Source organism: Diospyros lotus, chromosome 2, assembly GCF_014633365.1.
Source record: "Diospyros lotus cultivar Yz01 chromosome 2, ASM1463336v1, whole genome shotgun sequence".
Lineage (NCBI taxonomy): Eukaryota > Viridiplantae > Streptophyta > Magnoliopsida > Ericales > Ebenaceae > Diospyros > Diospyros lotus.
The window spans coordinates 9,554,610-9,573,304 of record NC_068339.1 but is presented as its reverse complement, the minus strand read 5'-3'; the positions used below and the strand labels follow the sequence as shown (position 1 = coordinate 9,573,304).

The 18,695-nt window shown below is 34.4% G+C and overlaps 1 protein-coding gene across 1 annotated transcript; it reads right to left on the bottom strand.

Moving 5' to 3' along the window:
* Positions 1–7,519: 7,519 nt before the first annotated feature.
* Positions 7,520–18,354, bottom strand: LOC127795304 (nuclear pore complex protein NUP96). The gene is made up of 6 exons (XM_052326903.1): positions 18,156–18,354; positions 14,489–17,115; positions 11,651–11,774; positions 9,482–9,630; positions 8,915–9,012; positions 7,520–7,934 (listed from the first exon to the last, which is right to left on the bottom strand). Exons 2-6 carry the CDS (start codon positions 17,057–17,059, stop codon positions 7,739–7,741), a joined length of 3,138 nt encoding a protein of 1,045 aa, XP_052182863.1. The 5' UTR covers positions 17,060–17,115; positions 18,156–18,354; the 3' UTR covers positions 7,520–7,738.
* Positions 18,355–18,695: the final 341 nt, after the last annotated feature.

Genomic DNA, 18,695 nt, shown 5'->3' with positions numbered 1-18,695 from the left:
GAGAATTAAAGGGAAGATGGTACGAGAAGTTGTTGGGGAGGTGTGTATTTATAAGGGAAGAATTGGAGCTGCAAGGAAATAGGAGGAGAAGAAATCTTGGAATTTCAGAGAAAATCTTGGTGTATGGGAAGAAAATATTCAAAGATACTAAAGGACAAAGGTTTTGATAGTCCTCTTAACGTGCTTTTGTTTTCATGTCATGGCCTGTTAGTCATCTGGTAGAGTCATGGCATGTAGAGTCAGCCGAGTCCGTTTAAGAATATTTGTAATATTAGATAAAAATTATTTTGATAGCTCTTTAATAATATAAATAAATATTAAAATTATTTAAAAATTATTTTTTTTATTTTTGAGATATAAAATTAATAATTAATTTTTTGTATTCAAATTTAGAAAGTAAATTTTTTTAATTGACAATATAGACAAAAAAAAAATCTAAAAATATAAGTTGAATAAGCAAAAAATGTGGAGAGTTTATAACCAAATTTTGTAAATTAAAAATTCATCAATTGACTTTTTCTTTTTTTTCTTTAATGTCTAGATTAGTAAATGAAATTTTTGTTATTTAAAGAATCATTTTATCAAATTATCTTCCTAAAATAATGTTATTTCTTGTCTTTTTTTTTCTTTGCATTACTAATTTATACCTCACTATTTATTATTGAATATTGAAAAATGATCTATGAACTTCCAGAGTTGAGAAGCCTTCTCATATAAATGACATCTCACTATTTATTACTTAATATTAAAAAATAGTCCATAAATTTTAACAGTGAGGAAGTCTACTCATCCTAATGACACCTTACTATTTATTATTTAATAATAAAAAATAATTCGTCAACTTGAAGAGTCGGGAATCTTCTCATTCAAATAAAATAACAAAATAATCATAATATAAATTTAAACAAACAAAAAATATTATAAAATAAAATTAATAATTTTATATCTCAAAAAATAATTAAATAATTAATTATCAAAATTAATGATTGTGGGGCCCCTATACTTTAAGGCCCTAGGCATAGGCCTGAGTGGCCTCTGCTGCCTTAAGCCGGTTGAGTGTAAATGTCATGATTTTCTGATAGTGTTCCTGTATTCATTACCTTCCCTAAAAACTTCCAAAGCCACCCACAGGTTTTGCTCCATTCTTGTGGGCCTTCTATCAGAGACCAAACAGATGCAAAACCAGAACATTCATAAACGTCTTCCATATCTAAACTAATAATAATAATATAATTAATTGTTGGTTACTGGTCAAACTCACGTTGCTCTTGTAGGGTAGGGTAACTTGCAAGCAACTGGAGTCTTAATTACTTAATCAAATAAAAAAAAAATCAATATTCAGCAATAATAATTCTAACAAATTAACTAACCTATAAAAAAGCAATACGAAATTAAGATTTATACTGGACCTAATCCCTTGCCCTTTTTCTTCTTTTTTTTTTTTTTTTTGGGTCAAATGAAAACATCTGGCAATTAATTAATTAATTAATGAAGGCTCTGGGCATATATATATGTATATATATGTTTCTTCTAGGTTTGGAATGAAAATTAATTTGTGGGTCAGAGAGAATTAGGTAAGAACCAAAAGGATCTTTGAAATTTGAAGAAATGTGGATTTGCAAGAATATTTGGATGAATCAAAGCATTCATTTCATGCTTGAGCTGATCGCTTGGACATGAAACGTATCAAAGGTGGGGGAAACATCACTCAGATTTTCTCTGGATTAGAAGATTTGGTTTGGTTTGGTTAGCTCTTCCATAAACCTACAAGTCAAAAGTCCTCTCTAACTACGATTGCTCCTCTCTCTGCCTACGCTCGATCTATATGAAACAATAATAATAATAATAATTAATTAAATGATGAACCCTCCTCCTACCTCCTACCTAATTCCAACAAATAATATTTTTGTTTTTATAATTAATATAAACTATGTAAGTAACTATGTTGCGATTAATATAATATTTCTTTTCTTTTCTTTTCTTTTTTTTACTTTTTATTAGATGAATGTGACAAAACCTCATCATTATATATGTAAATTTGAGCGTAGGACTTTTCAAAAAAAATCAATGCGAATTAATGTGATGCCACAGAAGTGGCAGCCTAGTGAATTCACATTGCCACATTCATGCATGAAAAAAAGGGTAAATCTTGGACCAATGATCTTTGTGCATATATGCAGTAGCATTGATATATCATAAGAAATTTTTTTACTGCCATCATGATCTTAATGACATCTCATCTCTAGTTTTTATAACATCCTAATTATTAATCAACCGTGATAATTATTTGAATTGTTATTATAAATATTAATTAATAAAAAGAAGTGCATCCACTAAAGTTAAAAAAACAACAACAACATTCATGCCGATCTGAAGTTTTGCAAGAATAAGTTTAAAAACCAAAACATAAATGATGATTTCTCGGACTTGTTTGACAAATTAATTAATTCTTGAATTTTCTATATTTGTTTAATTTTTTTAAATTTTTTTTTACATATTATTAGATTAGATATATTAATTAGCCTAATTTATAATAATGAAGCAGTGCATGCACAAATTAGAATATATAATTAATTACTATTCGGGTTCAACTTTTACATGCTTTAATTCTAATAAACTATGAAGAAAAGTGTGATCTTTTTACATGCTTTAATTGTAGTCAATGGAATGTCCTCATGGTGTTGTGGACTCACAAACAAATATAAATCACATGTACAAGGAGAGGGATAGATTTTATGAAGATCAAGTAATTAATGGACTGTATATATATATATAATAAACTACCCATATATCTATTGACAGCAATGTGTCGAAAAGTCTGCCCCCACATGTCTAAAGAGTGGTATAATTAAGTTAGGTTTTTTGCCTAACAAATTAAAGACATAGCTAGCTTCAAATTAAGTGTTAAAAGAAAAATCCAAAGGATTAATTATATATATAATTGTACCCAAAAGGCAATGCTCTTGCAGAATCATACCTAAAAGCTCCAAGAATATTATTATTATCAAAGATCAAAAGCCGTCTGGGGTCTGATCTGTAGGTTAAGCAAAAGGCATGCATGCAGCATCAGAAAAGCTTCAAATTAAAACCCTCCAATTACTAGCCATGAAAGTGGTGAGATTAATGCTTATAATTCTTTAACCCCAGATGCCAAATGTCGACAGTGGTTTAAGTAAGATTTCGTCACATATAATAATAAATAAATAAAAGATTATTTGTAAGACAAAACATGATGAAAAGGTGACACCAGTTGCAGTTTGTATAAGTTAGTTATGGTATTAGGTTTTCTTTTTAATCCTCAATTTAAACTACGTAATAACTTAAATTAACCGCTTCTAATTAATTTCTTCCATCTCTTACATATATATTATTTATTTCTTCTTTTGCTGGATCAGATTTCTCTTACATTGTTCTAACCAACCTAAAGACATTAAGGAATTTATATGGAGCCAATTTGGTTTTGTACTCTTGTTTTAACTTTTAATTTTCACTTTTTAAAAATAAAAAATTAATCAGAATTAATTACGTTTAGTTTGCTGGGTTGTTTTTGATGTTTTAAAGTATAGTTTTTATATGTTTTGACAAAATGGATACACATTAAAATATTGTTTCAGCGATAATATTTTTAAGAATAAATTACCAAAAATATATATATATATGTTTACTTTTGCACTTAATTTCAACTTTCAATTTGTGCAACAAAAATTGAACCTAGAAGCTTAAGAATTAATTTCAAAACCTTGCTAGGGTTGCAATTGGCTCGGCTCGTTAAACTTTAGCTCAAGTTCAAGCTTGACTTGAGGTCAAAGTCAAGCTCGAGCTCAGGCTCCATACTCAAGCTTGCCAAAACTTGGAGAAGAGAGAGGATGTAGCGACAAAGGAAGGGGTATGCAGTGGCAGCGAGAGGCAATGGAGAAGGAATATGCAATATGGCGGTAGCGACAGAGAGAGGGATGTGCAACGATCAAGAGAAATGATACAACTACAGCAACAACAAAAGGAGGGGTGTGCAACGACGGTGTAAGGCGGTGGAGATAAAAGATGCAAAGACTATATATGAGAGTACCGGACACTTATTCTGCCACTGCATGGGTCTCTAGTCTCTTCTTTGTTTCTTCCCAACAAAATCTACAATTGAAATTTAAATAAAGTTGAAATAAATTAGGGTTTTACAAGTTGACTATTTATATCATATAAATTATGTTATTATAATTATAATATATGATAACAAATAAACTAATTTCATTCCAACCCTTATAGTTTTGTCTATTTTTCACATACATCCCAATCTATTTTACTTTTTAAATATTTCTTGCTCGCGAACTTATAATCAAGTAAATTTACTAGTCTCTATTCAAATCAACTCGCAAGCTAACAAGTTAAGTCTTACTTAACTCAAGACTCAATTTGTTTATAAATCAACGTTTAAAGTTAGATCTAGAGTATTTAAATAAACTAAACATGAAGTGACTCACAAACAACTGGAGTGATTTACAACTTTAGGCATTGGCATAGCAATGGACGAAGCTTCATTGTCCCTTCAATATCCAATCTTTTCTCACGAGGACTAACAGTTTTTATTTTCATTTTTTGTATGTTTGAACTTTGAAAATAATAGTAGTGTAGAGGGAAGCAGCCTGGCCTCCCACAGCCCTGACAAAATTGTAGCTACTCACGGATTTGTCAACTTATTCTGTTGCTATATATATATTGTGGGAGAAGAATTAATTGGGGCAAGTACTGCCAAAAATATGAATCTAGATCACCATATCAAAGTTACCCCAGAGTCAGAGATCTTCCCAACCAAACTCTCTATCTATCTATCAATCTATATATTAATTCATACAAGACTAGGGACTTTGAACATATATATATATAATATATATAATCCAAATCAATGTTCAAGCGTGTGACGCCAAAATCAAACATAATATATATATATATATATATTCGCCACCTTTTTTTGATCTTTTTTTTTTTTTGCCCTTTTATCCGGCCAAGAAATGAACGACCCTCTTCTTCATATTTTTTTTTTATTATTATTATTATTATTTTCTCTAGCTAATGAATCTGTTATATTATAACATTTTCAGAATCTAGAGCTAGCTAGGTTGGCGGGAGATTCATAGCCTTTGGTCAAAAACCTAGATCATGTACGTAGGTAACCCCAAGTTATATATTTTGTTCCAAAAGATAAAATCGCTCACCCCAGGTGCCCTCACCCCCGGCCCGACAGGAATATGAATCGCTCACCCCAAGCTATATATTGTTTGAATGGAGATGAGTGAAGAGTGAGAAGAAGGGAGCAACATAAAAAAAGAAAAAAGAAAACCAAATCTAGCCAACCCATTTTGAATATATTCATAATCCGTTGCATCTTTAAAAAATTAAAGAATTAGAATTTGTTGTGCTGTGATATTGATGACGAAAGCAATTTGAGAACAAAAGCAATTTTGAAGTCAATAATTAATATTGTATAGCAATTTGGCCGCCTTACCAGATTATTTGAGAAGCAATAATATTACTAAAGCAAACATCCTCGTTTTTTTTTTAATTATATATTATTAATCCTGTAATTAAATAAACTTTGATGCATGATTTGAACCCCCAACCCCAACCCCAACATCCCACATCTAGCTAGCTAATTACTGTCACCTCTCTTCATTTTATTATTATGACAGTACGTACGTAGTGATCTATATATGCTTGTATTTATATATCTTTATATATATATATATATATATTTTGAAAAAAATGAGTCGACCCACTAGAATTATGAGGATCACAGCAGAGATTTGATTTGACGCCAATTGCTTGAACGTTGAATGTTGATACAGTACAATTTCTGTAATTCATTCTCCCAAAGAAATTTCATTTCATGTGCTTGGCTGAGAAACTTCCTCGGATCAGCAAATTATATATATATATATTTGAGGTTGCAATCAAATCTATTCATTCATTACAATACATTTTTTATGAACCCATAACTGTTATGTTGGATTTGAATCAGATTTCGGATCAATCTATCTATATTGATTGACTGTTTCCATTATCTTTAGATTTGAAACTTCTAAATCATTCCAGCTGGAGATCTGGATTTTTATTTTTATTTTTTTTTATCCTCGGATTAAAAAGATGGCAGTTGTGGTCTGGACTTTGGCTACCACATACAGTGGGAAACATGTGTATAAGAAATCCTGCAGGAAACTGGACAAAAAAGAAAGAGGGGGCGGGCGAGGGCCCCTTTGAGGATTCCGTTGCAGAATTGATTTAGTTGATTGATCTATTCATATATATTATTGATTAAAGAGAGAGACGTCTGAGGAGTGGGGTCTGCGGCAAAGATTTTCACTCCTAACTTTTTCCTTCCTTTTCCTATTATGATTACACAGTAGGTGTGGATTGCTCTAGAATATATATATATATATATATATATTTAGTTTGTGGACTTTTTAATAGGGAATGAAACTGAGTGGCAGATGGATAAAATCTACAGTTTGATTTAATTGTTTACCTAATTTATTGAGTCAAAGATATTGTGTTATAATTTGAATTGAATAAAATTTTCACTTGGGATCTTTTATGGTGTGGATTGCTTTCAGTAGATTTCATGTTGGGTTTTGTAGCTTTTAATAAGGGTAAGGCCTTCCTCCTTTTTCTTTTTCCTTCTTTCAAAGCCCCCCTCCAAAGTTAAAAGGTTTTTGAGTCCTCACAAGTTATTTTAATTTTTTATAATTCAGATACAGTTATCAAAAATAATTCATTTTAACTATTAATATTAATTTAACAAATGAAGTTTTTTTTTTAAAAAAAATAAAATAAAATAAATCAGAAAGGCCTTAGATATTAAAAAGAAAACAAAAATCAGATGGATTTGAGTGGAAATTACCTAGCCTGCAAGGAGTTTTAAGTGAAATTTACTCCTTTTTTTTAATATATTTTATTTGCGCTGGTGTGTGTGAAGAGAGTTGATGGCACGAAAAAATAAGTTAGTAAAAGATAGAAAAGAAAAAGACCCCCAAAAAAATGTGTAACATGCCAAGACACTTAGATGAAAAAAATGTCTATTTGGGGCACAAGCAGTGATTGAAAAGACTAGGGAAGGAGGACATGTTTTCAAAAGCGACAACAAACAAATGCGTATATTAATAGAGATTCTCCCACGTTGGTATGATCTGCGGGCCCCGATGGGACACTTTCCATATCCGTTCACATCACACCTCTCTTGATTTACGCTGAAATCCAAATCCTTCTTCGTCTTATACTTACCCACACCCTAAACAAACATTAGAACTCTAACTAAACTCACTCCTCGTGTTAGTTATACTGCTGCTGCTGCTGCTGCTACAAATACTACTACACCCCTCCCTCTTACCTACCTCTTATTTTTACACCGCACTCCCTCGTTTTACAGTACACTGCTTCCCGTGGGTAACCCAACCCAACCCAAGGGCTACCTTATTCAAACACAACCTAAAAGATGCAGACGTGACAGCATATAGAGTTTCAACTTCTCCAATGGTAAATAAAACGATGGATCCCTTGCTTCATTTTAGCTTCCAGAATTACAAAGATAAAATACGAAATTAAGCTGAACATAACAAGGAAAATGCCGATACAGTACAACTCGGTTTCTGCACTATAACACAAGCAAGCACACTCTGGTAACTGGGCTTTTACTTACTATGACAATTATGAAACGTCTATTGTTCTAATAATATGAGGGGAAGAGAAAGGCTTACGAGGTTGCCTCTGAGAGATAACATGTAAACAATGACACTGCGTCCTGTAAATGACACGACCTAAGATCTTCGGGCATGGGCGAACTAAAAATCGTGTCGTAGCAGCTTAACTGAGTCTCGCGTGTCGAACCCTCACCACTGTCGGAAAGTAGCAAGTAGCTGATCTCCTCCGACATCTTCGAATATGCCACCCTGGGACGCAAAAATCAATGTCACTATCCAAAATGAAATGGGAAAGTCCAGGGATCATAAAAACGTGTTACACGCCTAACTTGGAGTAAATGATAAGCATGGATATTAGTATGACCAAAAATTATTAATTGGTTATTAGCATGGATATTAGCTTTTGATTAATCTATAACAAGGCCAGCTAATATTAATTGGTTATTAGTTTTTGACTAAAATTTAAATATGAGTATTAGTATGACAAAAAATTATTACTAGTCTATCTTATCTTTTATATTTTTGTTCAATTATTAATAACTATTTTCTTAGTCCTATTTGTTAAGTATTAATACTACATAAAAGTTAGTAACTAATTCAATTTTATCATTTCAGTATTTCAAATTTTGCACCTCCCAATTTTTGCTTTGTCTCTCTACAATTTCTCATTTTGTCTCACATTGCCCCCTCTAGAGGGAATAGGGTGCATTGAGTAGTGTGCTAGGCGCGTGATCCTTTTTCATAAAAAAATCTAAGAGTGTGTTTGATAGCATTTAGTTGAAAAAGAAAACATTTTTTAACTTGCATGGAAAATAAAAACCACCATTTTTCATGGAAAAGAGACCAAATGATGTTTTAATAGTTGTACCATAGAATTCAATTCCATGAAAAATATAATGTGTCAAACAACAAAGATGAAATTCAATTTTTTGAATGGAACATGTTTCATAGAATTTTCATGCTATCAAACACACCCTAATGGACGTTACTGAAGGACCATGTCAAAGATGACCTGAAGTGTAAGTGTTGACTGACACAACAAAGTTCTAGGACTAAAGCAACTGAGTGTAAATTGTAGGGGTAAAAAGTGTAATTAAGCCATTTTTAAAAATACTTGCCAGTTCTACAGATTTTTGTTCAGGACGTGCACATTAGATTTCTCAAATTACTGTAAATTTCTGTGCATTGCGTTCTCACAATCTGAGCAACTAGATTAATGCAAGGCATACCTCGCATCAACTGGTAATCTGCTGCCCCAAACACCCAAACACCCATTTAATTGACTAAAGAAGTCTCTACAAGCTTCATTTTTGCTCTTAAGAGTATCCTGCAAGAAGGAACACAATGTTTTTGGTACCATGTTACTAAGTTGGAGAGGAACACCACAGAATGCAAGAGTATAAAAAATAGGTTTTCCTGTCTGATAAGAGCATAAAGAACATATCACAGAACAAAAAATAGAAATTTCAATGCATACATAAAACACTTTAATATAAAGGAAAAGGACCTAAAGAAGAACGGTAAAGGAAAAGGTCCTAAAACAATGTCCAACTGTCCAAGGTAGTCTACTTGAATGCATTCATAAATACTGTTGAGATTCTATCCTGATGGCGACTGCCTAATTTTTAGTACTCATGATCACAATTGCCCCATAATTGGAGCAACTAATAATGTCTAAAAGACTGGCACTGATATTATCTTGCTACAACTGCTGCATGAAAAATATCAGAAGGAAAATATGCAATCTTAATAGAATTTAGACCTACAGCCAATATATAATTAGATGGTTTGCTTACCATTTCACTGATTGTATTGTTATCTTCCTGTAAGGAATTTCTTAATTCATAAAATGAAATATAAATTTGAGCTCCCAAGTCCCAATCTTCTATTTCTGACTTGTGCTTCTCCATGGAAGTTGCAAGCCTCCATATCTCTGAGTGTTTGGCTGTAGAATAATAACGTTTGCAATGGCAATCATCATCATAGTATTAGGAAGAGAATATTTATATATATAAACATCAACAGACAAGTAAATTCATATGACTTAAGTAAACCATAGTCCAAATCATCATGTTCATTTCTAAGAATGCCAAATGCAAGGGAAGTTAAAATCTTCAACAATGGCAACACCCAAACCAATCAAAAAAACAGTCAATCAAATATTTCCTTTCCACCAGTGACTGAATCTAGAAAATCCAGAAAGTCTAAAAACCATAACAATATTGTTATTCACCAATAAAGCTAAAGCATGACTACTTGAATGGAGATGAAAATAATTATCAGGCACAAAAATAATGGATGTTGTTGAGCACTCAAATCCAAAATAAATAAACCCATATATCACACTGCAACTTAAATGATTTTGGCTGTTCATAAAACATCAACCTGTATAACTAATCCATGCTCTGGCAGATCCAAACCCTAGGACATAACAGAATTGGTCCACATTAATTTCTAAAAACACTTTCGCATTTATAAAATAAATTAAAACCAAAACAACAGAGAAATGCATGTCATGGTGTGTTCCAAAATCGTTTTTCAAATTTATCACAGTAAAATTTATTGCTGAAAACCCCATCATGTTTCCACCTGGGCCAGTGTAGAGGAACAGGGGAAAGAATGTTCTTCACCAGTGTAGAAGGTGATATTGGTGCATATCAGTAGTGGAGAAGCTAATAATATGTTGAAACACCTAATTAAGGATCTGACAAGGACTGGAAGAAGAATGGAGCAGCTTAATCAAAGAAAGAGGGGCAATTCTGAAGTTGATGACGGATTCGTGTCCTCAAATTCCAATAAACCCTCAAATCTACAGAGTATTGTAGAATCTACACAGACATTTCTTACCAAGAATAGAATAGAACCACCTAGGATATAGAATCCAAGTTGGATTATATCTATCAGAGATAAAGTTTTTCTTACATGTCATTTCCCAAGAGAAGTGACTATGAAGTGGCTATCTCCTAGTCACCACCTGCATGTAGTCAAAATGCCATTCAGGAGGTAGTGCCATGCAAGACCTCCATCCTTAGCCACTAAATTATGTGACTGCAAAATTACTCTTACAATGCAAATTACCTCTATACTTCGTCCCACATGTGGGTATATAGGCAGGACACCATCCTTAAAATTACAAGATTGTAAAATCACTTGATATAATGCAAATGATCTAAATGCACCTAGTCCTCCCTCTTGGCATGGGCAAGATGGTTCATTCGTGTGTACAAGAGTTATTAGTGAGATGTAAAATAGGGGGCCCTTAGATACAAACTGCAGAAATAAGTTAAGAGCATTGGTCTATATTATAAGCCAAGTGCTCAATCCTTTGCAAACCCTTTCAATGTGATCAAACGTGCCACTGGCTATCTCACAAGTGTCCCTCTTGCAAATTGGCATATGGATATCCAAGCAGTGATATTTAAAGCACAAATCATCATAAAAAATGGTAGACATACAAGGCAATTGTCCTGTCATACCTCTGGATTAAAGACATTCAAAATCAATAATCTAATATTGCCTTCCGCATTCTCAAATGACTACTTTCAAAAGAGAACTGGCACTTAAAAAGTTGAAAAAAGTGGAAATCTTTGCAATGAACTCAAATTACTGAAGCAGCGAAATGGAGTGAGATAACAGATGAAAAAGAAAGCTCCTAATCCAGGAGAAAATGTCAAACACGTAAAACCAGAAAGTGAAAAAGGAGATCAATCTCTGACTATACATATCTGCATACTCACAGAACACTCCAGTTGGGTCTCAAAAGTCTCATTATGATCATGTGTATGTGTCCCAAAAATAACATCCTTCAATAGTTCAATTATAAGAATTTGTATCTATAATTAGGCAGAAAGTAAGTTCCTGTCTCATGGAGGGACCAGAAAAAGTACACACCACCATGCCCCACAAATGCAGCAAGAAGTGATGGATGTAGATATGAAATTCCATCCACAAGTTACAGGTTTTACCTGACAGGAACAAGGAATGAGCAACTGAAGTGATGAAAATTGAGTGTGCCCTTTGCCAATTTCCACATTCAAGAAAGTGCTCAAGGGCCTTTGGAGAATCCCCATAGTAATTGAAATACACAGCCTGCATTTACAGAGAACTAATAACCTCAACCAACAGAAATGGATAGTCAGATTTTTTATTTTGTTTATAGGTAAGATAAATTAAAATAAAAGAAACCAACACACAAACAGCTTGTGACTTATTTAATTCAGCATAAGTCACCCATACACACTCGAGCAGTGTACAAGTTGATCAATTGAAGCATCAACTATAAAAGTTTCTCCAAAAAGAAATTTTGTGGAAAGTTAAAGCTTATGGCAGTTCCAGTCTTTTCTTGTTCTTTTCCTGAAGGGAAAAACTCCATACAAAAAGAGTCAAGGTGGTGAAAAGAGATATAAAAAAATAAAAATAAAAACTAGTAGTGCTTGCTATAAGACTTTACATATATGCCATGACAAAGAAAACCTGAAGAAAAATAACTTGGCAAAAAAGAAAGCAAATAAACCTATTAGTAAAGCAAAATCAAAAGTTTGTGAAAATTTGTACCACTGGGTTCATGGCAGGTTTAAGAGGTAACTGGGGAGGAATTGAGAGAGTTAGATCTGAAGAAATGGAAGGAAAATTAAGGAAGAAAAGAACATAGAGGGAGATTAGGAAGAACCGAGAGAAAGAGAGGGAAATTAAGAGAGAGATTAGAGGGAATTTGGAGGGAGATTGAGAGGATTCAAGAGAGGGAAATGAAAGTATTCAATTATCAATTCAAACAAGATTACCCTCCTACAGTAGTGACCTATTTATAGCCTCATCCCATGCACCCATGTACTGTACAACTGTAATCTTAACAACTATTATATTCCTATTACAATATTGCCCCTCTATTGCTCCTAGGGACATGACACTGACTTGACACAAAAGATGAGGGAAGATATAATGTATTAATGTGTGTGTGTTAGCTAAAGCAAGAAAAAGAAAAACACAAGATTTGAGCAAAGTGAAAATGCATAAAGATAAAATCAAAAAAGTGTAAGTAAATGAGGGGGCAATGAAGAAGAGATAAAAAGAGTATTTCAAAGTTATTCAATAAAGGTGAAGAAACAAGTGTTACATCAATGTATCTTAGTAACTCCAAAAAGATAAAAAACTACATGTTTTGTAGACGTATTTTCTCAAACAAAATTAAGCAAGCTATGAAAAATATAAAGAATAATAAAGTAGTTCGACCAGATAATATAACAATAGAAGTTTAGCGCCTATTTATAAGAATAGAGAGGTGTTCAAAGTAGTGAAAATTATTGAGGGATCAAGCTAAATGTGCCATACCATGAAACTTTACCAGACGATAAATGAGCAAAAGTTGAGAAAAACTGAGGTCTCTGAAAATCAATTGAGTTTTATACCTAGCATGTTAGCAATGAAAGCTCTCTACCTACTGCGATGTCTAAACATGACCCACATGCGACCAGTGTTTAAAAAAGCATGCTTAAGCACAAAGCACAGCATGCATGGGGCTTTTGCATGTGAAACTTAGCATTAACTGAGCGCAATTAAAGCACGCTTTAGAAATACACTTGGTTTCGTGTTTTTTTTTTTATCAAACAACATGTTTAAATTTTTGTAGTGATATGACTGCTTGAATAGAAACCTTATCCTAGAAAAACTGTTTAAGATCTGATAAAATCATATATACATTTAAATGAAAAAAGAAGAAGCAACTGCATTTAACGAGCAAAAAATATTTATGGAAACATGTAGTTAGGTGTAAATTAGGGAATTTAGGGATTGCTAATATATTATTGATTGTTGTAAATTAGAGATTGACGATTGATTCCTGACTGGTGTAAATAATGGATTGTTGATTGATTGTAAATTGGGGGTTGATTGTTTGGGGATTGCTATAAATTAGGGGTTGATTAATTGGGGATAGGTGTAAAATAGTGATGATTTTTTTTCCTTATGCTTTTTTTAGGATTTTATGAACTTGCAAACATGTATAAAATATAATGAAAAATGGCATCTCGTCATTTATTAAATTTGCAACCCTCATTCTTATTCAGTTTTCTCAATGATTGCTTTTTTAATAGTTTATATTTTGTATGTTTATAAAAGTTTGTACTCTTTATTTCATCTATATGCGCTTCGCTTCACTTTGTGCTTAAGCTCCATAGGCCTTAGCTCTATATGTGCTTAGCAGTTTTGAAAACACTGCATGTGACATAGGATATAACAATCTTATAGAGGTTGTGATCACGAATAGAGATAGCTAGAGGTCTAGAATTCATATAATCGACCCCACCTAGCAGGTCTAAATAGTAGTCCCAAGTAGCATGTTATAACACATATAGTCCAAAATGGTTTGCACATGTGGACCACACACACACTTTGAGAAGTATATTATATCCATATTCAGCATACATAGCTGTCGAACAGATTAAATACATTCAAAATGCACCATATATCACATTGAACAGTGATCACTCATTTTACACATTAAAATGTGTCAGACATCATACATAGTGCATCTAATGGTGATAACTCCACTGAAGTAGATCAATTTAAAAGTAGTCTTTCTTTTTTTTTTTTTTTTTTTTCTTGATATTGGCTGCTGAGTGATGCTATTGAATTGCATATATGTATTGTATTAGGATTTGTTTTTGATGAGTTTATGTACTTCATATCCTATTTTTCCTAAATCACCATATGTCCAAGTATGCCTCAATGTCCTTATCTGTAGCTGTGCTTCTTTGGTAGCATGGCAAACATTAACAGCCACTAATATGCAAGACATGATTACTTACCATTGCCTCATGCAACCATGCTAAAGGAATGCCCAAGTCCTCAATAAACTGACGCTGTTGCTCTTGTGTAGTCCAGGCTTCACAGTACTGGAACAAGATTTCCCTAATAACAGTTGCCTGGAGATATGGAAAATCATCACGGTAGGGCATATGAAGCACCACATAGATAGCCCAGTGACATTGTCCTAGACAGAGAAGCTGGGAAACAAGTCCCATGTCGAGAACATGCAGATCATTAGACTGGAAAATACCAACTGCTTCTAAAACTGCTCGCTGATGCCAGATCATATGATAGTCAAATGGATCATAAGTTGAAGAACAAGCACTAAACATTTTCTTTAGATAACCAAATTCAACTTCTTCATTTGCATGGAGAAGCATAAGGTAATATGCTAGGTCAAAATGCTCCTCCTTAAAACAATTGACAGCCTCCTCAACTGGTCCTTCATCAATGTAAACTGGAAGGGGATATGGAGCCCTTCCAGCATCAAGGAGCTGTTGATAAGTACGAAACACAATGGGCAATGAAGAGTCGGGAGAGAGTTGATACCACATCAACAAACCTAGGAACCTTTTCCAATCAACTTTGATGCCTTGCAAAGCACCTTGAATATTACCGGCAAGTAATTCATAGAGCCTTACTCTATCCCTCTCAATAAAATTGAAATCCAGCCCATTGACCCTCCAAAGATCAAGCTGCCGATCAATATCGCTGCGATTCACAGTGGATCCACCAGCCTGACTCAACAGACATGCCAGTCTCACATCACCTCTAGAAGCAGCCAATTCCACAGCCGTATCCAGCTGACGTCCAGTTAAGAGTAAGAACATGTGTTCTAAATCATTCAACTCAGTCAAAGAGCTTACTTCTCCTTGCACACGATGGCAAACACTCTCTTGCAACCAACAACTAAACTCTGCTCTCCGAATTAATGGAAGTGCTTCTAAGTCTTCTTCAGGAGAACCTTCCTTCTTATCATGCATCATGTCTTCCACATTGTCAGCTTCCACAGACTTTGATTGTCCACATATTTCCCTAGCAGAAAAAAGAACCTTTATTAATTCCCAGACCATTGCTTGGTGCATGAAAACCACAGGAGCAGAAGAAGATAATCCAGGAACCTCTAACTGCTTTTCAATAATTCCTATATAGCTCCGACAAATTTCAGAAAGCATTAATCGGTTAGAAACAACTTTTAAAAGCTTTATCTTGAAGGAGCCAACGTTGATTTCTTCTGTTTCATGGTTTATCTCCTTGTGAAGATTTAGCGCAGAACCAAAACATAAATCAACAAGTTCTTCTCTAACTTTGTTATCTACATCTCTGGCAACTTTGTCAATTGCAACCTTTTCCAAATTGATTACGGAAGATAACATCCTCTGAGGATCACTGCTGCCAACAGGTGCACCAGTGTGGACAAGTACACCATTAGGACCCCAGCCTACACGAAATGACCTGCCCATGAACAATGCTGCATCAACAACATTGTGAGAGTGACTTCCAGTAATTGGTGTTTCATGCTTGAGGTCCAGCTTAAAACCATCCCTTTTTGTTGTCTTCAGATAGAGACCTTTATTTTGTTGAGTCATTAAAATGTTTCCTGGAGAACTCAGATCCAAATTGCGAGGGTTGTACTCAAGCAAAGCTAGAGGCTTTTTTTGTATCACAGTGGGACTGGACCCATGGATCATCTTTTGAGCAGATTTCTGTAATGGAGATCTCATGTTTTCTTTATTGTATGGTACCTTCCGATGTGAAAACCTTCCATTTGAATCCTCAGCCTCATCTTCCTCTGCAGGAAACATCAGCATTCGCATTTCTTTCATCCTGACAGGATCAAGCCCAAGATGAGCAGGAAGAGAATGTGACAGCAGAGTTGGATCTGCTATAGCAGGTTCTTCATCAATATCTGAAACTGCACCACCATTCATCTCGATGGGATCTTGCACTTCTTCAGTCATGTCTTCCATTGTGATATCTTCCTCATCATCCTCAGTCAAACCAAATCTGCTAAAATGGTGAACCAAGAATTTCCATTCACCATTTGATGGATCAAATGAAATGAAGTATGCACCCTGTCTCTCCGTGCTGAGCTTCAATTTCCTTGCCACTTCTCTTAATCGGTCCTCACCATAGTCAGTTATTGATCTTATTTGCACCACCAATGTCACTTCAGCCAGCTTGTTAAGGCCCTGACCAATTACAGGCTTGGTACTTTCATCCTCGTACACAACTACTTCATGCCTATTGAACTTAATAATTTGATCTAAACATAACTGTCTAACATCAGTTTCCCCCATAAATTTGACACATCCATAACCAACCCTTCCAACTGTAAAATCTTTAACCTGACAGCAATATCCTGGATTAATGAGCTCTCTAGTGGCCAACTCTATCAAGGAAGGTTTGGTGAAAAAATCAGATGACTTTAAAGTCGGCAAGGAAGCACAGATCTCACTCAAAACCTGACACGATGAAGAAGAACTGATGTTGGTTGGAGAAGTTCTCCTTCTCTTGCTTGGCGATTGACAAACAAGTTTGAAGCGAGACAGTTCTACTTCAAAGTCCATTCTCAAGTATTTCAAAACAATGTCTTTTGAACCACTATGAAGCTTACAGAAGATCCCTGGTGACAGAAAATAAAACATTAATTTTCATTCAGAAAGCAAGAGAAAAGAAAACCCCGAGCAGCCAAAATTCCACAAAACTAAATTGTATCAACACCATTCACATGAACAGAACAAATAACAAATGAAAAGAAACAATTGTCACACCTCACACGGGAGTGGGACTGGCAATGAACCCTGGGCCTTGACCCTAGGAACACATAAGCCTTTACTCAACATTTGGAATAAAATTATGAAATACAGATTTTTTCATAACCAGAATTTTCTAATCAAATATGTGTATAACATTACACAAGATACTAGAACTATGAGATACAAAATATACCAATGTAGTCCGAGTTACTGGTACCTAAACAAACATTACACAGTCAAAAACTTCCCTAGGAGGTCATGTCAGTTGATCCCAAAAACGGGAATTTTTTGCATAATATTCACGTGCAACGCTTATGTACTAACACCAAGGTCACCGACTGTAACAGTTATCATACTAATGATTGCACCAGCAAAGGCGGTGCAATGGTTCAGTTCTTCAGCTGAGCTGAATCCATTGAACAGTTCATATGATTAATTTTAATAAAAAAAAGAAGGTTGATGTACAATAGTACTTCCGAAAATATAATAACCCATAACCAATGTAAAATCACGTAGCTCTAGTTACAACTAGAGGAACACATACACCTATAGATTCCATCAAAAAAGAAAAAAACACTTTGAAACACAAGCCGCACAGGACTCAGTGCACATTTCATCATCTACGGACTCTATACGCGTTTCCTGGATTAGACATTCAGGTTTTAACGAATCCATGCCCATCGTAAGATCCGCACAAAGGGAACAAATTAGCAAGACTACTCGATAGACAATTCATGTACAGTGAAATTAAATAAAACCTCTCCGAATTAGCAAGTAATTTGACCCAAGAAAACACCTAAAAGCCAAAGCACTCCAACTGTCTCCAAGCATGAATATACAGATATACGAATACATATACGCGCAAAGTAACCTCGGTTGGAATATAAGAAGAGAAAGCGTGAAATACCCGGTGAACGCAAGAGAATTCCGGCGTCGGAGCTGCTTCCAGCCGCTGATTGCTTGCCGGTGTCGGTTGGAGAAAAGTCCCAGGCCCCTCACCGGAGCGGTGTGCGTCTGAGCGGGAGAGGAGTGAGGAGAAGCAGGCCTTCTTCTAGGGTCAAGACCAAGAACCAGACCGGTTTGGTTCAAGTTTTTTCGGATTAATTGCAGTTTCACCCCTAAACTGTAGGCTCAATCACTTAATAACAAATTGATCCGTATATTTTAATTTCTTTTACAACAATGACACAAAATAATTTTAATTTCTTAAAATTAATCATCCATTATGATTTACGCTGCCGCTTTAAAGAGTGGCTAAATTACACGACAACCAGATGCCTTGAGCCCAACTCAGCCCAAAAATGTTTTAGCCCAAGCCCAGTAGATTTTGGCCCAATTGCTGCGTCAGTTTCTTTTAAATTTTTGTCGCTAAAACCACACGCTGGCAATGGACATGGAAGCGATGGAGGAGAGAGACTGAAAAGAAAAATAAAAAGGTAATTTTGTT

Excerpts from the sequence above, each read along its gene's own strand:
- LOC127795304 (XM_052326903.1), bottom strand. The coding sequence starts at position 17,059 with ATGGACTTTGAAGTAGAACTGTCTCGCTTCAAACTTGTTTGTCAATCG. Across the intron at positions 11,775-14,488 it reads CATGGTTGCATGAGGCAATG|GCTGTGTATTTCAATTACTA; the intron begins GTAAGTAATCAT and ends CTGTAAATGCAG. Across the intron at positions 9,013-9,481 it reads ACAATACAATCAGTGAAATG|GATACTCTTAAGAGCAAAAA; the intron begins GTAAGCAAACCA and ends TCCTTCTTGCAG.